General features: G+C 39.7%; 1 protein-coding gene and 1 long non-coding RNA gene across 4 annotated transcripts; both read right to left on the reverse strand.

Annotated features, from left to right (window-relative positions):
• Nucleotides 1–4,388: 4,388 nt before the first annotated feature.
• On the reverse strand, nucleotides 4,389–24,354 carry atp23 (ATP23 metallopeptidase and ATP synthase assembly factor homolog). 3 transcript variants are annotated; one of them, XM_054739475.2, is made up of 6 exons: nucleotides 24,241–24,317; nucleotides 9,813–9,858; nucleotides 5,729–5,810; nucleotides 5,518–5,655; nucleotides 5,358–5,441; nucleotides 4,389–5,273 (listed from the first exon to the last, which is right to left on the reverse strand). In XM_054739475.2, the coding sequence occupies exons 2-6, from the start codon at nucleotides 9,827–9,829 to the stop codon at nucleotides 5,070–5,072; spliced, it is 525 nt and encodes a 174-aa protein (XP_054595450.1). In that variant the 5' UTR covers nucleotides 9,830–9,858; nucleotides 24,241–24,317; the 3' UTR covers nucleotides 4,389–5,069. The 3 variants fall into 3 exon arrangements, with proteins under 3 accessions (XP_054595450.1, XP_015809162.1, XP_070410702.1); XM_015953676.3 differs by lacking the exon at nucleotides 24,241–24,317 and adding an exon at nucleotides 10,033–10,289; XM_070554601.1 differs by lacking the exons at nucleotides 4,389–5,273; nucleotides 5,358–5,441; nucleotides 5,518–5,655; nucleotides 5,729–5,810; nucleotides 9,813–9,858 and adding an exon at nucleotides 19,994–23,683 and having other exon boundaries at nucleotides 24,241–24,354.
• LOC139071716 (uncharacterized) lies at nucleotides 17,512–18,396 on the reverse strand. The gene is made up of 3 exons (XR_011521541.1): nucleotides 18,238–18,396; nucleotides 18,083–18,165; nucleotides 17,512–17,641 (listed from the first exon to the last, which is right to left on the reverse strand). It is a non-coding gene; the product is annotated as an uncharacterized lncRNA (long non-coding RNA).
• Nucleotides 24,355–24,553: the final 199 nt, after the last annotated feature.

The following is a 24,553-nucleotide window of genomic DNA, read 5'->3' on the forward strand; positions in this document are numbered from 1 at the left end:
TGTTTTCTGAATCAAAACAAAGTGTGTACGATCCCCTGATGAAGCAAGAACCCTAGATCTTCTGATTAAAAACCGTAAAGACCAAGCAGGGTTGATATTTTATATTTAAAGAGTATCACAGCTTATTGGTCATAAGTAGAGGTAATATATTTATTGAGCTCTTAAAGCACTCAGTTTGCCAACCCTACATATTTCTGATAATAAATTGAACAAAATGTCTTAAATGATTTTAAAACAAAAACTACAGGGAAAAACAATACCAGTATCGGTATCGGTAAAAGTTAACCGATAACGATGCAGTTGCCTGAAAAGTGGCTTCACTGTAACTTGTCATTTCTGTTCACCTAATATTTTAGTTTTGTGATCATTTCTATTAATATATTTTATTTTTATCTACCTCACAGTCTTTTCCTGTTGAAAGCAGAGAAGAAAATAAAATATGTATTCCAATTCATTGCAGTTTTTGTGTGGTAGAAGTATTGGTGAGTACTCAGATCCAAATATCGGTATCATATCGGTTTGGAAAAAGTGGTGTCGTTGCATCCCTAGTCAGAATAGTTCGGATCTAAAATCTATTTAATTTCATATAAGCCATTGACAAAGTTTAGTTTCCGTAGTGTGCTGGTTCAGTGTTTTTAGACCTTCTGGTCAGATTGCTTCTGTAGTATAATTAGAAAAATTTAAAAGGTATCAGTGGCTTTTTTATTGACAATCATTGAGTTAATACATAGGTTAATACAGAGGTGTTACGTTCCGTGTCCCTTTTCGGCCACAAGATGGCCTCAGTGGCCTTTGCCTCGCCTGTCTCCCGGTGTACCAGGTGTCTCCAATCGCTCACAATCAGGGAGTAGCTGTTAAAAGCTGCTCTCCTGCACACAGTCTTTGAGAAGGTCCAAGGGTAGTATAGACTCGGCTTAGTCTGTGCTGTTCTCTTCTCCTCGTTCGCTGTTGACTTGTTTGCTTGGTAGACTTTGGACTTCTGACTCGTTTTGATATTCGGATTTGGCAGTAGCTCGTGTGATAATCTGACTTCGGACCGGCATTCTGACCTCGATTTAGGATATCCCCTTTTGGATAAAATTTGATATTCTCTGTTGTTTATCCCCATCCCCATCTGGGTTGGTGCTTTACATTATCTCCTTTTTGAATATTGCTCCTTCGGTTTTGTACATAATATTGTTTTTAGGTTCTTTGTAAATATTCCACACGTTTTGTAATAAAATCCTTTGTTTTAAGCGACACAGCACCCTGATTATTATTTCACCCTCACACTAATTTTATTACTCCCCTCCTCATCTCTCCTAGAGAGTCGGGGACGTAATAGAGGTGCTATTTCTCTGTGACTCGTTATGTCATGCTGTCAGTCAGCTTCTGGTGCAGGTGCTGGATCCTGACTGGAACTGTGGATTTTGTTTGTCTACCCTCACTTATGGTATAAAGGTCTGGATAGTTTTCTGGACCCAACATGTTCCCTGAGCTACTTTACTTTAGCCTTTTGGCCTGGTGCACCATTGTGCTGTTCTTGGACGTTTGGGAGGAGTTCCTCAGGGAGGATGTTTAGTTGCCATTTATTTATGGCTGTTGTGAGGCTAAACTGTGAGTGAGCCCACTCCCTCGGCTGAGAAGCACCTCCACACACGAATGGTATCAGGATGTTGGCTGTTGGCAGGACATGGCCCTGATGAAACCCTTTTTTCTCCAGAAAATCATTTTCAGGTTCAGCTCATTTCTCTGTGATATTTAGACACGTGATATTTAGACACTTAGGATGTTGAACTCATGGTTACAGTCCACATGTCAAAATGAGTCATTTTACATGTTCAGCCTTGTTTCACAAGTCTAATTGTATCAAACGCATTGGCAGTCATTACTTGATCCATGCTCAGATCCATCAGTAATGCTATTGCTCTGTATGGTTTCTACATTTAGCCTGCATGAGCATCCAAATCCAAATATTATTCCTGTCTTTGTCTGCCACATTAATCCCTCCTTCCCAAGCTGTTCTCATCATTTTCTCAGTTAAGCTTCCAAAATTAACCCTAATCCCGCCCAATCGCCCTGTTGTTCCAAGCCCATCCTCTCTGTTTTTGTGGTGTTTTCTAAGAGTGAAATTTGAAACTCCAACAATACAAAGCCTCTCAGAAGGACTTTGTGATCATGAAGTGGCGGCTGTTGTCTTTAAGACAAGCAGGAGTGAAGGAGGAGATAAGGATTATGAGGATCCTTTTAATAACTTTTCCCACTCATTAATCTCTGTGGAGGGACACTATGCTCTAAATGCTAATGCCCAATAAACATGTCCGCTGCACAGATGTGCTCAACATTGAGTGGTCTTAAAGCTTATTTCCGTCTTTTATCCTTCACTTGTCCACAATCTCCCATTTGGGATTGGGTTCTTCCTGTTTAATGTGGTCCAATCAGCCTTAAGTTTTTCCTAAACTGGTAACTCATAAACTGAACCAAGGACAAACACTTAAAATAACTTTGAGATATCAGGAGTATGTATGTAAAAGAGAATGGTTTCTCAATCCTCTCACCTAGTTAAATAAAGTTTTAATAAATAAAATAAATAAATATGTAGGAGTCAGATACAGCAGTAACATTCTGATGACCTGAAAGTGTATACCACTGATGGGGACATGGAGCTGTAGGCTGTATCCAATCAGGGACCCATGAGCCAACGGGAAGGGGCAGCTGCTCCTCCTACAGGTAAGAGGGGGTTATGTGCTAATTTATCTTATGACACAGCTTTTTGAGACTTATTGTTTTAGGCACATTATTCCCAAAACCAAACACTGAAAGAAAAGCCATGAAAGATCCCCCCCCCCCCCCCCCCCCCCACGTTTAGAGTGATTGTAAGCCCTCGTGGCAGCAAAAAATGATGCAAAAGGTCAGTTTAGCAAAATCTGTCCCATTTAAAAATTCTTCTGATAAATGTGGTAGGTTGACTTTTTAGTTCATCTGATGTACAGTGGGGTGTGAAAGTTTGGGCAGCCTTGTTAATCTTCATGATTTTCCTGTATAAATTGTTGGTTGTTCCAATAAAAAATTCAGTTCAATATATCATTTAGGAGACACACACAGTGATATTTTGAGCACTGGTCACACAGCCCACAGCATGATGGAACCACCACCATGTTTTACTGTAGGTAGCAGGTGGTTTTCTGGGAATGCAGCGTTTTTTTTCCTCCATGCATAATCCCCCTTGTTATGCCCAAATAACTCAGTTTTAGTATCATCAGTCCACAGCACCTTATTCCTAGATGAAGCTGGCTTGTCCAAATGTGCTTCAGCATACCTCAAGCAGCTCCGTTTGTTCTGTGAATGGAGAAAAGGCTTCCTCTGCATCACTCTCACATACAGCATCTCCTTGTGTAAAGTCCACTCAATAGTTCAATGATGCACAGTGACTCCACCTGCAGCAAGAGGATGCTGTAGGCCTTTGGCGCTGGTCTGTGGGCTGACTCTGACTGTTCTCCCCATTCTTTGCTTCTGTTTTCTTCTTGTTTTCTTGGTCTCTTACTTGGACCCTTTACTTAAACTGTTCCTGTGGTCTTCCATTTCCTCAATATGTTCCTAATTGTGGAAACAGACAGCTGAAATCTCTGAGACAGCTTTCTCCTTCCCCTATACCAGGGGTATTCAGTTATGGGCCTGGAGGACCAGTATCCAGCACATTTTAGTTTTAAGTCTGCTTCAACACACCTGATTCAATCAGCAGGTGATTAACAGGCTTCTGCAGAGCCTGATGAGCTTCTGCACAGGTGATTAATCCACTGAATTGTGTGTGTTGGAGCAGATACCGGCTCTCTGGGCCTGGAATTGAATACCCCTGCCCTAAACCATGATGGTGCACAATCTTTGTTTTCAGGTCATGTGAGTTGTTCTGAGACCCATGCTGCTACTCTTCAGAGAAGATTCAATGAGGGAAACTTACCATTGACCCCTTAAATACTCTCATAATTGGATTCACCTGTGTATAGAGGTCAAGGGTCACCGAGCTTACCAAACCAATTTTGAGTTCCAGTAATTACTTTTGGAATCAATAAAATAACAACTTTATGCATCTGCCTAATTTTGTTTAAACAATTATTGCACACTTTCTGTAAATCCTAGTTTCCCTTCTCAAACATCACTGAGTGTCTCTCCTGTGATGTATTAAACTATTTTTTTTATTGTAACAACCAACAATTTATACAGGAAATCATAAAGATTAACTAGGCTGCCCAAACTTTCACATCCTAACGTACGTCTACGACTGGTTATATAGTAGATCAGACCCAAGATGGCTGATCAACCTTCGCAAATATTAAATGCTTTAACTAAGTCTGTTTTACAGATAGAGAGTGAACTTGTTGTGGAAGCTGAGAGTCATTAACACGATAACAGAACATTAATAGAATTACTTTATCCATCGATGCATGGGAGTGATCTTTGATGAGTGCTTTGAAATGTCCAAACACAATCAATTCATTACATAGTAAGAAACAAAGTTAAACTTTAATTGAAATCTAATTTCATATTTTCTATCAAGCACAACCAGCTCTGGTCACTGGACTTCTGTGTTAAAACCAGCTTGGCAGCAAGGAATCCTGGGAGGTCTACACACGACTTTCACAGCAAACATTGATGGACAGAAAGAAAGTCTCGGATTTCCTGTAAAGCACCCACTGATCGGTTCAAATAAATCAATAAATAAATCCCAGATGTCAGTCTGCACAATCCTTTCACACCAGAGTCTTGTCTGTTTCAGGTTTTTGTCCCAGGGACAAATCAATCACTGGCCCTTTTCACGCGGCCCCTCTAGCTGAGCTTTAGTGTCATTTTAAAAGGAGGCGGAGTCAGTTATCTCTGACCCAAAAGCTCAACAGGTATAAATAAGTAAAGTGGAACTACAGCAGCACAGAGGTGCCTTCCTTCCTAGTTGTGCTGATGTGTGAAAAGGGCTTCAGACTATCCCTTCTAAAGAGACATGGTTGGTTTAACTATTTCATGCTGACCAAGGCGCAACCGTCAACGGTGGTGTCACCTGCCAGAGCACCTTGAGGAAAACAACGATGAAACAAACACTAAAGGTTTGCGTAATATCGACTTCTGTTCATATAATCCCTGTAGGCAAACTTTGCGTCCTTCTTGCTATGTGGGATCCGACCGAAGGGCGCGTGATCGTTGAAACACGAGTCAAAGACCTCATCCACGATTTTCTGAGCCTCCTCTCGGCTGATTTTCCTCACTGCCAGGATCGAGCGCAAGGCACGGCCCCGTACACATTCCTGTTAGAAAACAGTGAGTTAGAGTTTAGTTAGAGAGCAGAAACCCACCCATAAAGAGTCACATTTACCCCCCGGTTTAAGTACCTGGTGATGCTCCTTTAAGCCCAAGTGAAATCTGGAAGCCTCATTGGTAAAAGAGCAGTCTCCACTGAGGTTAGCTGCTCGAATCTAAAGAAAACCTTGAGTTGAGAATTTTAAAATCTGTTTTCATTAAAAGCCCTGATTCAAACAAACCATTAATCACCTCAGAGCAAGCCAGATGTCTGAAGTTGTTGAACCAGTCCACGTGGGCGCGACAGTGGTCGAAGGCATGGATGAGCTCGTGTGTCACTACCCGGTTCATATGAGCCTGCTGGTGGATGTTGTTCTGACACAAAACGACCTGGGAGACAAATCGCATCACCAGTTGAGATCTTAAGATGCAACACAACATAATAAAAGCTTTTCTTTCCTACCTGAGAGGAAGCTGCATCAAAGCCACCGCTAACCGACCCATCACAGTCCTCACAGGAGAAATGTCGGTCTTTAGACACTTTGCTGCCAACAGAAAAGGAAACTTTAGAGATTAAAGGTGTTGAACACTCGTTTAGTCAATACTTTTGTAGTAGTTTCAAGTAGGGACGAATGGCGTGTAAGTCGTACTGGGGGATTTCGTCTCAGATGGGCCTGAATCAGGGGAAGTACAAGTCAGCTGGAGGAGAAAGTAGCTTCAGACGACAGCTTTTGGACTATTATCTCTTTTGGACATCTCTCCTCTGATTGTCTAACCGCAGCATGACTCTGCTCCGCAACGCTGATGTTTTATCTCTGCAAACAACACAAGCCTGGAGGAGTTCTGCTGTATGGTGGAGTAGCTAATGCTAACCATTAGCTTCTACTAGCTGAGACATTCTCTGCGGTTTCCTGGATGCTACATCAACAACAGCTTTCCCCGTCGTGAGTCAAGAGCCCTTTTTAGAAGACACACAATGCCGGCAAATTAGTGTATTATTGCCGCCACGGTGTGTCTTATGAATGTGCCGTGGTGGCATGGCGTTGCGGGAATTTTGCGGCATTTGTGCAGCCACGCTTGGTAGTAATATATTACCGCAACACCGGGGTTGTGAATGTATATTGTGCCTTGGTGCAACAGAGCAAGGTGTCATGATCACATGGGAAGTTACTGCTGAGCTCCGGCCGGCAACTATAACAAAATGGAAGTAAACACGAGCCGTAAGTTTTGCTTTTTAAACAGAACCAGCTGAAATGATAATCTGGAGCGCCGCAGCGCTCCAGGAACTTCTCTCCCTTAGGGATGAAGGTCAGATCACCAGAGACTGCACGGGGACTGTGAAGGACACACACCTTTAGGAGCAGCTAGTGATGTAGATCTGTCAGGCTTTTCAAATCCTTGAGTTTCACCAACTATTTTCTTTCAGAAGCTAATGCAGGATAGGTGTAGGAGACCATTTTCATGTTCGGCCTGCGTGGTAAACTCTGAGTAACCGATTATAATCAGAAATAATAATGAAAAAAGTATTTTGCTGATGTCTAAGACTTAGAAAAATGATTTACTGGAGAAGAAAAGGCTCCACACCTTTAAAAGAAAAGTTTTAAGTTTGAATCAAAGAAAATATTCCATTTTGGCACAAGATCATCTAAAAATGGTGGTGGTACTATCATGGTTTGGGCTTGTTTATTCAATAAGCAAAATTATTGTTTGACTTCCCTTATAAAAATGCTACTATTCAGTAGGGCTGTCGCGGTAACCGCAAAAATGAAATATCGCGATATGAAGAAGCCCACCGCGCTGCATCATGGGCCACCGCGATTACTGAACTTGGTTCAACTCAATGATGCATGTTGAGAAGGATGGCTGCACTGGTATCAAAACGAAACGTTACTTCGCTCCTGTGGGAGCACTTTGGTTTTCAGTAGGTCAGCTGCTGTGCGCAGCCAGAGTCCTTGGCCGAGACAGAGCTGCCACCAGCGGCAAAAATAAATAAATAAATGCTCGGAGACCTGCTGAAGTCCCGGACAAGCACTGCTTCTGCAGCCGTCCCGAAGAGTTTGATCCGAGCTGGAGCTCACTCGCTACCTGCAGGAGGAATGAATCCACCCTAAAGAAAACCCCTGTGACATGGTGGAGCAACAACCGGGAGAGATTCCCTTTGCTCGCCAGAGTCGTACGCAAGTACGTGTGCGTTAGTGCAACGAGCGCACCATCCGAGAGGGTTTTCAGTGTTGCTGCAAATGTTGCCACCCCTCTCAGATCCTCTCTCAAACCGTAGTTAACATGCTGGTTTTCCTTGTGGGTAACAAGGACGTGACCGAGCTATAAATCACCGTCATTCGTGTGTGTGAAAGTGAAATGATAGTGCGCCCCCCCCCCCCCCCCCCCCCCCCCCCAGCGTGCGCGCGCCCGGTACATGTAATTTTTTATGCTTGATTTTAAACAACTAAACAAAATGGGGACTTGTTTCTTATTTGTTAGACGCTGCTGCCAAATTTGCATTTAAAAGTTTAACCTTCTCCTGAATTTTGTTGTTTTTAAGTTCAGTCGGACTCCGACTGTCGGAGAAACAAGCGTTACTGCGATCTGTGTTGTTACTGCCCTTTGATCTGCATTCAGTAAAGTGTTATTAAAGAAGGCACGGCAATTTTTAACCTTTTTTAAATGTGTAAACATTATGTTTAGATAGTACTGCAATAAAAAAGGGCTGCAATACTATCGCACACCGCAATATTAAGCCACCCTGAATCACCGCAGGAGGAATTCCTCAACCGCGACAGCCCTACTATTCAGCACATTTGCATATGGACTGGGACGTAATTTTGGGGGGGGGGACGGGTGGGACATGTCCCCCCCCCACTTTTTCAAAAGGCAGTTTTGGTCCCCTGCACTTTTTTCCATCCAAAAACGCTCCATTAAATGGATTTGGTTGAGCACTAGGACCGAAACGGAAACCGGTTTACTATTAGACCCGCCCAAAAGCTAATCTATTGGCTCTGCTGATACTTGCTAACGTATTATTGGCTGTTGCTGCTGTCACTCAAGTTGTAAACAGTCAGAACGTGCTCACGTTGTTTTGCTAGTTTGGAGCCGCTAGGGAACACCGGTACTGAGTCACATCGTCAACTAGACGCTGTGTAATATCAGAGCTCAGCTCAGCTTCCATTACATAACATTTGAATAAGTGTTCATTTGTGAGTCTTTGGTAGTTAGGCACAGCCAGGAGGCAGCATGTCAAGAAAACGAAAAGTGGATATAAGAGACTTCTTTCAAAGTCAAAACGTAAGTTGGAACATGTGACACCCCTGCATTAAGCTCAGACTCACCTCCTCCTTCACACACATACTCAAAACTAACTTTTACAAACTCATCTCCTCCACATAACTGCCTCCTCAGACACAATTTATTCGTATTATTATAATAATTATTTTTTTATTATTACTATTATCATCATAATTATTATTACTAGTAGTAGTAGAAGTGTAACTTCAAAACTTTTATCATTTAACTTTATTGTAAACTTATCTATTGCAATGTATATTTTCACATTAAAAAGCTCTGAAAAATGAACAGTATCATCATCGTCAACAGATTTTTTAAGCTTAATGTCAAAGATGTACACTTTTCATTAGATTTATCTTAGTTTTTCCATTTATTTTTTGTGTGTTGAAATGCAACAACTGTTTAAACACTTTTAAGGGAAAAACATATTTAATATGTTTTTATACACTCAAATGTTAGGGTGATGATCATGTGTAAAACATTAGTTCAGCATGTCCTCTAACACAACAAATGAACAAATGGCCAGATCTCAGGAGGGACCGTTTATGTATAAATAATTTTTATACTTTTGACTAGGCCTGGGAATGTAACAAATTTTGCTGGACGATATTTTGTCCAACAAATTGATGATGATAAGCGATATTGTGTACATTATCTAGACCAAAATAACCACTAATATAATGTTAATATATCATAATAATGCAAGTACACCCTTTAAAATGCAACAAATAAACCTTCATTTAACATTGAAATGGCCAGAACCAGAACTTCTAAATGAATAAAAATAACAAACAAAAATTGAATAAAAAAAGAATCTCACTCCCTGTTAGAAAATGTTGCACCAAAAACAATAAAAAAGACCCAAAACAATAAATACAATGGCCTATCCATTGTCAACAGCCAAAACTGCACTTCAATAATGATAATAAATAAAAATAATAATAGAGTTGTACATTTTTTAACTTTGATATATATATATATATATATATATATATATATATATATATATATATATAGAGGATGGAAAAATTATTGAGATGGGCACGTGACGTGTCAAGGGGTCTTTACATAACACCCCCCACCCCAAATCCGCACAAGCCTGCTGTGTCCCCCCCACTTCTGAAATCAAAATTTCGTCCCTGCATATGGACGACATTTAATAACTTTGTGCAACCACAGCTAAAGAAACCTCAGCTTGGTTTCTGTCACCACTCAAGCTCTGACGTGAGGTTTAAGGTAGCAGAGACTCAAAAGGTTCCACTCACCATCCTGAGTTGTTCATGGCACTGAGAAGGAGTTTGGCATACGGACCTGACAGAAACACACACACGGGTTAGACCTCTCTCTGAATGTGACAACAGAGCACCATACCTTTGCCCCTCACATGTGCTTAAAACGCTTTCAGTACCCAGACACTGACACGTTCATGACCTAACGTGACCTCTGCGCTGAGGTGTTTTATATTAAAGGAGTTCCAAAACTCACTGGTTTCCATTGCAACCTGTAACATGAATTGACACTTGTGGTTGAACGTGGTCAGGGCTTCTTTAAACGGCGACTTCTTGTGCATCCCTTCGTGTCTCTCCGGGAACAGCTCATATCCGTAATCCTCATCTTGTTTAGTCTGATCCATTGCTCTGGAGCTCTTTGATCTGGAAATGCCTGTTCAGCTGGTTAGCTCCCGTTAGCTAACAAGAGAGGTCATTGCTGTTCGGTGGGTGGATCACGTGATACAGTAGCTATGAAGGTATTCGTATGAGCTCATTTTTATACACCGAATATAAAATATAATTGTATAATATAAATGCATAATATATAAATGTTTAGAATGTTTTTTCGGTGTAGTTTATACAAGTCTATTTTTAAAGATGTTCTATTGAGAAAAGGTCGTTTACATCAAAGAAACGTTGTGGACACAACTACAGAACACTCAACGTAACACATTATGTTTTCAATGCATTTTTTATTTCTGAAGAATAATGTATAAGAATGCATTAATCAATTAATTAAGAAATCATGTGCGTTACGGGGCAACATAGCGGTTAAGTGACACGTTTAATTGCTGTTTCAGGTCTGTGTTAGAAGGGTATTTTGTGGGAATAGACGATCTTTGTTTACGTTCGTCTCACGTACCGCAAAGGCTGCTGGTAGTAACCAGCCGTCATGTATGGCTCGTCCCCGCTGCGTCTTTTGGAATTCTAGGGTGACCAAGGAAGGTCCCGCCTTTCTCGCCTCTGATTGGCTAGATGGGCTCTACTACGATTGGCTCTTTCATTTAGCAGCAAACCGTTTTCCCTTGCTAAGTGCAGACTGTCCTCTTGCCCGAGTTTTTTATATATAAATATTTTTTTTTAGAAAATAAGAACTTGGCGCCATTCTGTCCTGTTTTGCAAACGTTTTTTGTTTCATTGATTAAACACTGAAAAACGTAAGAAGTGAACTTATAAATCTTGTATTTATCACACTGTGGGACTTACTTTATGTCTATGGCTCTAAAGCATTGAGGTTATCTTATTACAGCAGAGTACATAGGATACACGTGTGTGCCTGACCTGGGTATGACATATAATAAAACTGCCCTATTTTACCCAGCTGTGCGCAGCAGGTCTGTTTCTCTTCTGGAATAATGAAAACTGCTGAAAATAGGTCTAAATCATAATCAGCTTTGAATTAATTTCAATTAAATATACAGATTTAAACACATGAAAGATGTGTCCTCACTTTCATCCTGCTTGCTTAACAGCCTCAACCTATGAAAGTATTTCCAAATTGTTATCAAAAGGCATGATCATGAAAATACACCACCAATTACATCACAGATTTTATTGAACAAGTACAGAACTATGGAACTATGATTGGGACAATATTCAGCGTAACTTGTACCAAGTTTTGTAACTGCAAACATGTTTCATCACATGTAACTTTGGATTCGTAACTTGTAACTTTGGATTCGTAATTTGTAACTTTGGATTCGTAACTTGTAACTTTGGTTCCGTAACTTGTAATTCTCAATTCGTACTTGTATTCTTGTTTTGTAACAGGAACATTGTATTTTGTACATGTATTTTTTATTTTGTAAAAGCAAACATTCATTCAGAAACATGAAACTTTTGTTTTGTAACTAGCAGACTTCCAAATTGAAAAAATCTAAGTACAAGTTTCAAATCAAAACTCACAAAACACACATTTCATTCTACAGGTACAAACCTCACATCCTACAGTGTTACGGATCATTTGAGTAGGACCTGGCTGCAGACATCAGCTGGTGTGTCGAGAGCAAGATGGCGTGTCATTACTTTTACCGGAAAATCGACGAGCGAAAGACCTTGGCAGGAAGTTGGTCTTTTTTTGGCGGCCGCTACGTTGTTTTTGTTTCAACCATACTCGGCGGGTTTCAATTGAGGAAAGGTAGGGATAAGGATGATAGATAAAGAAAGAAAGATAAGGATGAAATTAACTAATTGTTGCAACCGTTCTTAGTTCTTAAATGTAGGCACTGTAGCGTTTAAAGCTTTACCAGAGAATTATTGCAAAGGCACCGTGTTTCATAGCTAATTGTTTCAATATTAACACGCAGTCTTCAAACGAATGCAGGGAGATCACAAGCTAGCTAACACAAAAACTACATAAATAAAGCTATCAGCAACTGTAGCTTAGCTTTAACTTAGCTATTTGATTTTTCTGGTCTCCCTGTTTGTTAAAACAGTTAAAGTAATAATTTTAACTTTATATATAATTTAGATATGATATAAAGACCACGATTTCTAATACTGACTTGACTGAAACGTTATTAATACCCTTTTTTAATTAAAAAGCGTAGATTTTCAGAGATTTGTAAGTGGTTTCAATCACTAGTTTTCTTACGAGGCTGAAGTTAGCTTCCGATTCGGGAAATGGCTAAAGGGCTAATACACCCAATTTTTCTCTACTCTGACCATTTTTATTCTGCTCTAGCTCAAAACCTACAATACATACACTCTTCAAACCTGTTTTAGATTATTCTGGGCTTGTATGCATAAAACATAGTTTGTGATTTGTGAAACCTTCCTCTGATTTGTGAAACTTCAAAAAGACAGATTTATGAATTTATTTTTCAGCATCTGGCCCACACTGGAACTGGTCCTGTGCACCCAGAAATAAAATGTATTTTCTGGACAAGCTTAGCTTTCAATATCTCTAAATATTTTTCAGTTATTGTGTGTGGTGTGCTGGGTCATTCTACTGTGGTTGCACAAATCAGGTGTCCTGCAACAGGTACAATAACTTTGAAATAGTAGCCGCTTCTCTAATTAATGCCGCCCTCCTTCTGATTCTGTTTCAGAATAATCCCAACCTTATAAAAAATAGATATTTTTGTCGACTGACTGCTTTGATCGGGTTTGGTTTATATTAATATTACCGGATTTAAGCACATTTAGCTGCAAATCATTCAGGAGTTACAGGCCTTAAATATAGATCTAAAATGAATATCGGACTTCTTCAAGTGACACTGACAAAACTCCTTACATGTGCTTGTATTCTTCATTTGCTAATAAGATGTATTTTTATCTAAATTACAGGACAATCGAGGCTTTGAAAAATGGAACCCAGGCAGTGATTTCAGATGGTGAAATCAAGGTAATGTTTAATTATAATAAATTAAGACTCTAAAATTGGACATAGGATAATGCAATCTCTTGTTATCTGTGGTAATGTTGCTTATTTTTAACTCTTGTCTCTACTCAGACTGTGTATAAGGATCTCTGCAGCGGTGGAGTGAAGTCTGGCCTCATGTATCTGTGGCACAATCCAGGTGTCTCGCTTAAATTAAAGCAAAGACTAAAGCCACTGATGTTCCACTTTGCTGATGCACAGGTAAATGTATACTGACTTACAATAAGCTGCATCACATTTATTTATGTGGATGCATGGTCAGTGGGCCACCTGGGTCCGTTGTCTAATGCTGAGAGGAACGTTTTGTTCATTTTTATGTTAACGTGTTTTATAGGTTGATGAGCTGACAGAGCGGATTGGTTCATGCTCAGGAATAGATAAACTAATAAAGAAGAGAGAGTTCCAGTTTCTGGACTTGGTGTTTGATGTCCTTGTTCCAGAGGTACAAAGCAGTCTTCAGCAGTGATTGGTATAAAAGTTACTTTTCGAAAACATTTGACAGTGTATGAAGTAATCCTTAACAGAGTTTGGTGGCAGGAGAATCTCGTCTCTGCTTTTTGCGGATGATGTGGTCCTCCTAGCTTCATCCAGCTCTGACCTTCAGCTCTTGCTGGGTAGGTTCGCGGCCGAGTGTGAAGCGGCTGGGATGAGGGTCAGCACCTCCAAATCCATGGTTCTCGACTGGAAAAGGGTGGCTTGCCAACTCCGGGTCGGGGGAGAGGTCCTACCTCAAGTGGAGGAGTTTAAGTATCTCGGGGTCTTGTTCACGATTGAGGGTAGGAGGGATCGGGAGATCGACAGGCGGAATGGTTCAGCGTCTGCAGTGATGCGGACGTAGAACCAATCTGTCATGGTGAAGAGGGAGCTGAGCCGGAAAGCCAGGCTCTCGATTTACCGGTCGATCTACGTCCCAATCCTCACCTATGGTCATGAGCTTTGGGTAACGACCGAAAGAACGAGATCGCGGATACAAGCGGCCAAAATGAGTTTCCTCCGTAGGGTGGCCGGGCTCAGCCTTAGAGATGGGGCGAGGAGCTCGGACATCCGGGAGGGACTCGGAGTAGAACCGCTGCTCCTCTGGATCGAAAGGAGTTAGTTGAGGTGGTTTGGACATCTGGTCAGGATGCCTCCTGGACGCCTCCCCGGGGAGGTGTTTCGGGCATGTCCTGCCGGCAGGAGGCCCCCGGGTCGACCCAGGACACGTTGGAGAGGTTACATCTCCAATCTGGTCCGGGAACGCCTTGGGGTCCTGCCGGAGGAGCTGGTGGAGGTGGCCGGGGAGAGGACGGTCTGGAGCTCCCTAGTTGGGATGCTGCCCCCACGACCTGGACCCGGACAAGCGGAGGAAGACGACGACGTTGAAGTAATCCTGCATGTTTTTCAGGTAACAATAAAAGTGTTTGGAAAAATGGGAGGGGATGAATCGATATGCAGCTGAGAAAGCCATGCTTCAGCAAATTCATTTGTACCCAAAATAAAATGGTTGTGAAATCAAGTGTTTCTTTGGTTTTATTGTCTTTCACTCAAAATAAATACCAACTAGCTAAATAGTTATCAGCTGTAGTAGTTAAATTGTGATGCAACGAGCTGCTGTGATACACAATAGGACAGTGTTATGGATATTTAATAACTAATTTTTGTTGCTGGTGAGAGAGGAGTGTTGCTGAAATGTTTTTCACTGCTTCTGGGAGTCCTGTACTTTAGCAATTGGTGTAGGTCAAAAGTTCATCTTGGGCTTAGCAATAAAACTGAATATTTAGCCAGTACTATTTTGTTTGCACATTTTGAAAAGTCTTAGTTTAATGTGTTCTCATTTTTTCCATATGTTTTTTTAATTCACTTTACAGCCTTTTATTGTTTGTGTGTATATATACATATATGTGTGTGTGTGTGTGTATATATATATATGTATGTATGTATGTGTTACTGTCATAAAAATTCCCTGTCTGAAGAACAAAGGGATTTAATATTCAATTTTCATGCAACGCAGGTAACAACGTTACTTAAGTTTGCCAGTCCAGATCTGAAGAGATAAAAAAAATCCGAAATAAAAAGCTTTTTCCGGTAAGTTTTGTTTTTTAAAAAACTATTTCCAGTGAAAGTAATGACTTCTGGTTAAGGTAATGACCCACCGTGTAATTTTTCTCTTAAATGTGTACAAATCGAAGAGAAAAACGACACGGTATGGTTTTGACAAATCCAAACTACTTTTGTGCTTTGTCAATAAAGCGTATTCAAGAAAAAAAAACTACTTCCGGCAAAGGTAATGACCCGAAAAAAAAACTACTTCCGACGAAGGTATTGACTTCCGGCGAAGGTAATGACACTTGTTTTTCCGGATACGTCATTTCCTGTCACGGCAAAGACGCCAGCTGATGTCTGCAGCCAGATGCTCTTGGATCATTTTGTCTCGATTCTAGCGCCAGTGGGAGGAACTTGGGTGGAACCAATGAGAGCACGACTCTTAGCTACCAATCACGTTTCTCGAATTCCTGTCCAATCACTGGGAGAGGAGGGCAGGGTTTTGTCAGAGCCGTAAAGAGTTACGACACTCCAAGACTCCTATGGAATGGGCAAGTCACGTGGTTCACGTAGTGTCTTAAGCCCCATTCCCACCTGTACCGGGTCGGCCCGGGCCGGGTAGCCCCAGTCGGCCCCAGCCTGGCCCGGTTGATTCCACACATCCTTGCCTTAAGCCCATGTGGGCTGATTCTACCCACCAATCAGAGGCTTGCTCTAATGGAAGGTGTGAATTTGCTGTCAGCAGTGGGCGTGTTGGCCCTGGTCGGCCTGAAGCAGTACCCCTCGGGAAGAGGGCCGAGAATGAGCCTTGGTTGGACCGGGAAAATTCCAGGCCACCCAGATATGTAAACAACCTACGCTACCCGGCCCGGGCCGACCCGGTACAGATGGGAATGGCCCATTATAGTTCCAAACAGCCCCGCTGCTGCATTGACTGCAGTTCATTTAAACTATTCGGTGTTTCGGAAGGATTTTCTCCGGTAAGTTGATGAAATGTCATCATTTTGTTGCATTGTGAAGCGTTAGCTAACCGCTAATATTCCTGCTAGATTTTTGCTAGCTTTAGCATTTTTCCTTTGCGTGTAGCTGCCGCCACGGCTGTGACGGGACCTGCGGGTCACTGTAGAGGTGAAGGCTAGACTGTCCGAATTCAGCTGAATTCGAAAATGGAGCAGGAATATTAAGGAGCTGCAGCAGCTTCACGTCCATCAGCAGCGTTTGTTCACAACCGTTTTCAGGTAAAGTAATTTAGTTTATTCTAGAAGCTTTCAGGACTTACATGTTAACTTTAGATGGCTTCATGTATGTTTTAAGCTACAGAATGAACTTGTTAAACAAACACAACACATTTCTACAGAGTATTATCATGTAGGTAATTAATATAAACCAAATGCATTATAAATGTTGAATGCAGCAGGATGTTTTCTGATGTAAATTGGACCGTAGAACTTATTTTGCATCAAATGAGGGTAAAACGTTTTAAAAAACAGACTTTTTAATAAAATAGCATTGAAGTGTTTTCAATGTGCATTTGTTTATTCAACTTAAGCTTAATAATGATTAGATCTGTCTTAAAAATGTAAATTCTCTGTAGTTTTCCCTGCTGCTTTTCTTTAAACTGAACAGAACCAGTGTACTGCAGGTTATATGTTTGTTTTACATTTTTCTATAAAAAACCAAACTCTTATTTAATCTATTACAGGTCAGCATGCACTGTGCTGCACATCTGCCTCTGTGCTGGTGAAGTTGTGGGTCGGGAGGATGAGCCTGAGGAAGATGTGTGTGGAGGAGGTCAGTGGTGCTCTGTCCTGCAGGAGGTACCAGCAGACCACCACTACTGTTAACAGGCAAGTCATTCACAGAGATGTAACAGCCGTCGTCTGAGCCAGCCCAGCAGGCCCTGTAGATAGACGATGGAGTGGACAGTGAGAGGAAGCGTCCCAAAGCTCTCTCTGCAGACCGTCCTGTATGATGTTCCTCTGGCCAGAAACATCCAGCCACGGGTCTGCTCCAGCCCTCCATCCACATCTGGATCCTCCTGCAGCAGATCCAGCTGCACTGTTAAAGACTTCCTGCTCACTCAGTTTAAATAAATGATCCAGGAAGAGTCACTCAGGTTAATCCTGCTTTAAACGTACATAACTGGTCCATACTGGTTTTGATCTGTAAATAAGTGTAACCTATTATAAATAATCTTGTCTCCTTACCATCTTTTCATTTTCTGTTCATGTAACATGTTAAAACATCTGTAATAATAAAACTGGTGATAAAATCAATGACCAGAAAGAGTTCTCAGTTAGTATTTGTTTTAATAAATGTGTTCAAATATCAAACAGCTAAATTACAATAACATGATGACAGTAGAAGGCCTCTCTCCCAGGACAGGTAAAGCCTCTCCTGACCCTGGACACCTGCAGTCCTACAGAGAAAATCAGAGACCACAGGTGACAAAAAGGCAGTAAACACATTTTTACATTTATCCACACGAGAAGATAAAAATTATATTCTTCACACAAACATTTTACTTCATTAAAACGTGTCAGCTGTGTAAATCCCTGAATGTAAAACTACTTTTCACAGAAGAACTTCTGTGGTTGTGTGTAAACAGCTTCACTCCACCTCTAAGCTTAATAAAAACGCTTCTTTGCTCCGTTGTCCTTAAAACAAATGACAAGTTTAATTCGCTACACACACACACACACACACACACAGGAATAACTGGGACCCGCGATACAAACTCGTTCTGGCTGATTTCTGCCTAAAATGTAATTTAAAGAACAAATATACAAATGAAAAATGTCTATAAACGGAACCGCTTTAAGCTTTTTAGGTTTCTACGGCTAGTTTTTAACAAACTTACGTTTAAAACTTCATAGCTCTCCCCTTTCTCTGCCTGTTGAAAATCCACAGCCGGCGCGCAAAGCATGCTGGGATAGTCTTGTTCTGTGAGGAGACAACTAAGCGGTTAGCTAACGCTTCACAATGAAACAAAATGATGACATTTCATCAACTTACCGGAGAAAATCCTTCCGAAACACCGAATAGTTGAAATGAACTGCAGTCAATGCAGCAGCGGGGCTGTTTGGAACTATTCGACACTACGTGAACCACGTGACTTCCCCATTCCATAGGAGTCTTGTGTCGTAACTCTTTACGGCTCTGACAAAACCCTGCCCTCCTCTCCCAGTGATTGGACAGGAATTCGAGAAACGTGATTGGTAGCTAAGAGTCGTGCTCTCATTGGTTCCACCCAAGTTTTTTTTTTATTGAACATCAATCACATTACATTGTAACAACAACCAAAAACTCAACAAAAAAAAAAAAGAACAATTCAGTAGATAACCCAAAACCTTATAACTAGACCATTAGAAATATTCTAATCAGCAGAAACAACCGGAGTTATAAGATTAACAAGACACTATAAAGAAATAAAAATAAAATAAATACAATATTAATATTAATACTACTAATAATAACACAATAATAAAAATACATATTTAAAGGCAGAGGACCTTAGTTCACAGGATCTTCACTAAATCTGACAAGTGTAGCAGCCTGTACAGACTTTACTTTTTTAAGAGATTTGCAAAATAGCATAAAATCGTTTTGGAAAAAAGGAAAGTTTGGCTTCACTTTCATGAAACGACATTTGTGAATAAAAAATTTCCCAAAAATTATCAAATTGTTAACAACGAATTGAATCTGATGATTTTTTTCTATACACCCAAATTGAATAGTATTATATGTGAATAAGGGGATATTGTAACTCTTTTTGAATAAAAGCCAATTGTATAAATCTGACCAAAATGTATTTACCGATCTGCAATCATAGAAAAGGTGTTTCTGAGTTTCAGTTTCACTATTACATAGGACACATAAATTATCTTGTATATTAAATCTGATATTTAAAAATTCTTTACATGGATATATATTATTAATTGTTTTAAAGTGAACTTCCTTCATTTTGGGGAGAAGAGGGTAAGAAAGAAACTCTGTTCTTATGACTTTAGTATCTATAATTGAGAAAATCGGAGAAAGAACTTTCCTTCTGACAGGAATAGGGAATAACTTGTTTGACAAGACTGCTCTTAGGTAAGAGTTATTACATCTACGGTCTGTAAAACTCAAATCACCTATAGATAATTTGGGAAGCTTAGGTGTATTTGTTCCATGTTGAATACTTTGACTGACCATCTGGCCAACAGCTGGAGAAATAGCCTTTATAACTCTAGAGTATTCCACTACAGAACAATCTATATTATACTTAATTTTGAACTCAGTATGCTCCAGAAACTTACCCTTACTGTCCATCAGCTGCATTATGGCCCAAACTCCTTTATCCATCCAACTTTTATAATACATTGATTTCCGTTTATACAGAACAAATCTGTTATTCCATATAGAGGAGGAATGTGGGCTAAAGTTGTGCGAGTAGATCATTTTCCAGTACATCAACACTTGTTTAATATAGTTAGAAAGTTTGATGGGTAATTTAAGAGGATCAAAATCACATTTTAACAGAAAATCTATACCTCCAATCTTCTCAAACAGAAATGAAAGAATACAAAACCAGATAGAATCTTTCTTAATTAAAATTTTTTTTAGCCATTGTAATTTAATAACTCCATTCATTACTTCAAAGTCAAATACTTTCAGACCTCCTTCTTCTATAGGTTTTACTAGATCGTTTTTCCTAATCAAATGTTGTTTATTATTCCAAATAAAATCATATTGTGTTTTATTTATTCTCTTAACATATTGGTCAGGGATAGCTACTGAAAAAGCAGGATAGATTAATCTAGATATACTCTCCATTTTTGTTAAAAGTATTCTACCAAAAATTGATATATTTCTTTGGAGCCAACTATTTAGAATCTTTTGATTTTTATTAATTATCGGTTGAATATTGTTATCCACTCTCTCCTTAAAGATTTTATTAATCTTCATACCCAAATACTTAATTTCATTCTTAATAGGGATATCGCAAATATGAAACTCCTCAGTATCATGAATTGTTAATATTTCACATTTGTTAGCGTTCAACCTTAAACCTGAGGCTTGTGAGAACAAAGACAGTGTTTTCATGGCATTAGGAATTTCCTTGGTACTATTCAACAATAATGCAGTATCATCTGCTAGTTGAATTATTTTAAGCGAGTGTCCTGCCACTGTTAACGGTTTAATTGATTGGTCATTTTGAATTAGTAAAGTCAGCATTTCTGTTGCTATAATAAAAAGAAGTGGACTAATAGGATCTCCTTGTCTAACTCCTCTATTAACTGGAAATCTGGTTGTCGTACCCGAAGAAAGAAGAACTGCACTCGATATATCTTTGTATAGGAATGTAATAATATCAATGAATTTTTTACCAAATCCAAAGTGCTGAAGTGACTTTATAATAAAATGATGTTCGAGGCTATCAAAAGCTTTATAAAAATCTAAGAACAGTATAGCCCCATCCTCTTCTACCAAATTTTCATAATCTAATAAATCAAGAATCAGACGGATGTTGTCATGAATATGTCTATTTGGAAGAAAACCTGATTGAGTTTCACTAATGAAATCATTTATTCCATTTTTTAATCTGTTAGCCAGTGTATGAGTGAATAATTTATAGTCCACATTCAGCAATGTAATAGGTCTTAAGTTATCAATATTAGATTTATCTTTGTTGGGTTTAGGTATCAGTATTATTACTCCTTGTTTCATCGTAGTTAAGAGTGAATTATTCCGAATACATTCTTGTAAAACTTCAAATAGTAGCTCTCTAATATCTTTCCAAAAGAATTTATAAAAGTTTGTGGTTAGACCGTCCTGGCCAGGAGACTTACCCAGTGCTACCTTTTGAATCACCTTGTCAAGTTCAGAAATATTCAAATCCATATCACATTCTTCTTTAAATTCTAAATTAATTTGAGGGATAAACCTTTCAATGTAGTTAAAGAATTTTATGGAATCCAATTCTTTAAAGTGAGAAGAGTATAACTGATGGTAAAAATTATAAATACTGACTGAAATTTCTCTTTGATCTTTAATTAACTTACCATTAATATTTAGTGAATTTATCGCATTTTTTGTCTGTCTATTTTTCTCTAATTTACTAAAATATGAGCTATTCCTCTCTCCATCTTCTATCCATTTTGCCCTTGACCGAATGAAAGCTCCTTTAGCCTTATTTAAATAAAGCTCGTCCAGTTTTGATTGAAGTTTTAAATATTTCTCTCTATTCGTATCTGAAAGTGTACAATCTCCGCAAAGTTTATTCAAATCCCTAAACAATTGTCTTTCTGTTTCTTTATTGTTTTTCCTCCTTTCTTTACCATAATTAATAGAATATTTTCTGACTTCATATTTGAAAAATTCCCATTTCTTCCCTGCAGAATCAAGATGAGGATTTTCTATGACAGACAATAATAGTTTCTTAATCATTTTACAGTATTCCTCATCATTCAAAAATAACGCATTAAATTTCCAGTATCCGTTTCTACTTATATTTCCTGTCTTAGGAATTAAGTTTATAGAAACTACACAATGATCCGTAACAGGGGCTGCCGATATTTCAGCAAGAGAGATCTGGTCTAAAATAGCTTGAGATACTAGCCATAAATCAATTCTTGACTTATTATTACCATTTGTACGTATCCATGAAAATTGTCTAACACACGGGTTAATATGTCTCCAAGCGTCTGATAGCGAGTTGTTTACACAAAAACTTCTCAATGTTGGATTATAAACATGTGTAGAGAATTTAGTGGGATATCTATCCATCCATTCATCAGGAACACAGTTAAAGTCCCCACCAACCAATATATTATCTGTTGGATATTTAACTTTAGATTCTCCAATAATTTTTGAAATTTCATTTAAGAATATTTTGTTTTCTGTAATCAAATTATATCCGTAAACATTACAAATAATCCACAAAACACCCTCACAATTCAAAACAGCAACTATCCAATGACCCTTTGAGTCTGCTTTATATTCCACAAGCTTACCCGGATAGTTGTTAAAACAGATCGCCACCCCTCCAGATTTGTTGGATCCATGACTAAGAAGGATGCTGTCTCCCCATTGAGTCTTCCAGAACGCCTTGTCGTCTTCACACGAATGAGTCTCTTGAAGAAATATAACTTGTGCTTTTTGTTCCTTACAGAATAGAAATAATGCCTTTCTTTTGGTAATGTCCTTTAGTCCTCTTGCGTTTAATGAAATAAAAGATATTCTTGAACTCATAAGGAATTCAAAACAGATCTAAACCCAAAAAGCAAAAACGTGAAAAAAACAAACAAATAAATAGATAAACAACAAACAAACCCTAAATTAGATATAACAGGAATGTAAGATTTCACCAAAGAAAACTAGCTTAGTGACTAGTAGAACTGTCCCTCTAAATGACTTCGCCACTCATTCGGAAAGCCGTCCCCATCTCCTTCTTCAGGGGAAGATCTGGGTGTTTTCAATAAATGCAAACGGTCCTCTGAAGTATGCTCTCTTGTTCTTCTCCCATGCCTCCTTCACCTTCGGCCACAGCAGCCTTCTCGCTTCTCTGTCTTCTTGAATCAGATCTTCTGCAAATCTTAGACCATTTTTCTTGCATACATCACAGTTCTTGGAAAGCTTCCAGATGAGGTCTCTGCACTCTCTCTTCACGAACTGAATAATTACTTGCCTTGTATGGAGAGCATCTTTTTTCCCGATACGATGCACCGTATCCACCATATCCTGGAAGCTCCACGGGACTCCCGGGGCGATTTTGTTCAGAATAGCAGTTACCGTGCCTTTTATGTCTTCGTTGTCTTTTTCACTTACACCCTTAAGTCGTAGGTTCCATCTCCTCTTATATCGTTCTTGTTCCTTACACTTTTCTTTTGTTGCAAGCAACTCCTCTCGTACTTTAACCAGTTCACTTTCCAGCAGCGTTGTTTTGCTCTTATTCTCCGCGACTTCTTTCTTTAGCTCCGTTAGCATGCTATGCTGTTCCTCCATCTTGGTGGCTAAACTTTCCAGTTTGTTTTCTTGCATATCAAATCTGTCAGACAGGTTGGTTACCGCATTTAGAATCTTTATCAGTGTAGAGTCCCCATCTTCTGTTTCTTTATCCTCCTCTGTCCTATTTTTCTTCTTGGACTGCACCTGAGGCTTGTTAGGAGTAGTCGGCGGCGCAACACGTTTGCTCCCGCTCACGGACTTTTCACCCGACATTTCCACACAGTAAGCGTGATCCTTTAAGCTCATAAATGCATAAGATGACTTCACTCCTCAAGCGACAATATTTTAGCCAACTGAATGAGAGTAAAAAGGCTATTTACTTTGCAATTTCGAGGGAAACAGTGAGAGCTCCTAGACGGACATGCTACTCAGAGCGCCATCTTTCGCCCCCCCGGTTCCACCCAAGTTCCTCTCACTGGCGCTAGAATCGAGACAAAATGATCCGTAACACTGTAGGATGTGAGGTTTGTACCTGTAGAATGAAATGTGTGTTTTGTGAGTTTTGATTTGAAACTTGTACTTAGATTTTTTCAATTTGGAAGTCTGCTAGTTACAAAACAAAAGTTTCATGTTTCTGAATGAATGTTTGCTTTTACAAAATAAAAAATACATGTACAAAATACAATGTTACTGTTACAAAACAAGAATACAAGTACGAATTGAGAATTACAAGTTACGGATCCAAAGTTACAAGTTACGAATCCAAAGTTACAAGTTACGAATCCAAAGTTACAAGTTACGAATCCAAAGTTACATGTGATGAAACATGTTTGCAGTTACAAAACTTGGTACAAGTTACGCTGAATATTGTCCCAATCCTAGTTCCATACAGAACACCTGTGTGTGTGTGTGTGTGTGTGTGTGTGTGTGTGTGTGTGTGTGTGTGTGTGTGTGTGTGTGTGTGTGTGAACTACTAGCAGCTATGTCATCAGCAAACAACAGATTAGATGATCATTTGAGGGCATCCCTATTATTTTTAACGTGGCTTTTGAAAAGCTAACGTTAGCTTTCTCACAAAGACATATTTACCTCTGCTCAGATATCACAATCAATTGCTTTGCTTGCTTAGCTTTGCTCCACAGCGGCTGCAGCCAGGTGCTGTTGTAGCTTTTCAGGCAAGCGAAGGCCGCCGCTGTTGTCTGCCGCCCCCGCGAATTTTCAGCCAATAGTAGTAGAGCCAATCTAGCCAATCAGAGGCGAGAAAGGCGGGACTTTCCTTGGTCACCCTAGATTTCCAAAAGACGTTTCCCCGCTGTTCGCCTATGGGATGCAACGTAGGAACGTGGCGGCCATCTTACCTCAGACAGCTGCCCCCTTTCTTGACACTGGGTTGTAAGGTGCA

Source organism: Nothobranchius furzeri, chromosome 1, assembly GCF_043380555.1.
Source record: "Nothobranchius furzeri strain GRZ-AD chromosome 1, NfurGRZ-RIMD1, whole genome shotgun sequence".
In the NCBI taxonomy this organism is placed as follows: domain Eukaryota; kingdom Metazoa; phylum Chordata; class Actinopteri; order Cyprinodontiformes; family Nothobranchiidae; genus Nothobranchius; species Nothobranchius furzeri.

What these genes read in the sequence shown, in the direction of transcription:
- atp23 (XM_070554601.1), bottom strand. Translation starts at nt 23,457, where the DNA reads ATGAGCTTAAAGGATCACGCTTACTGTGTGGAAATGTCGGGTGAAAAG.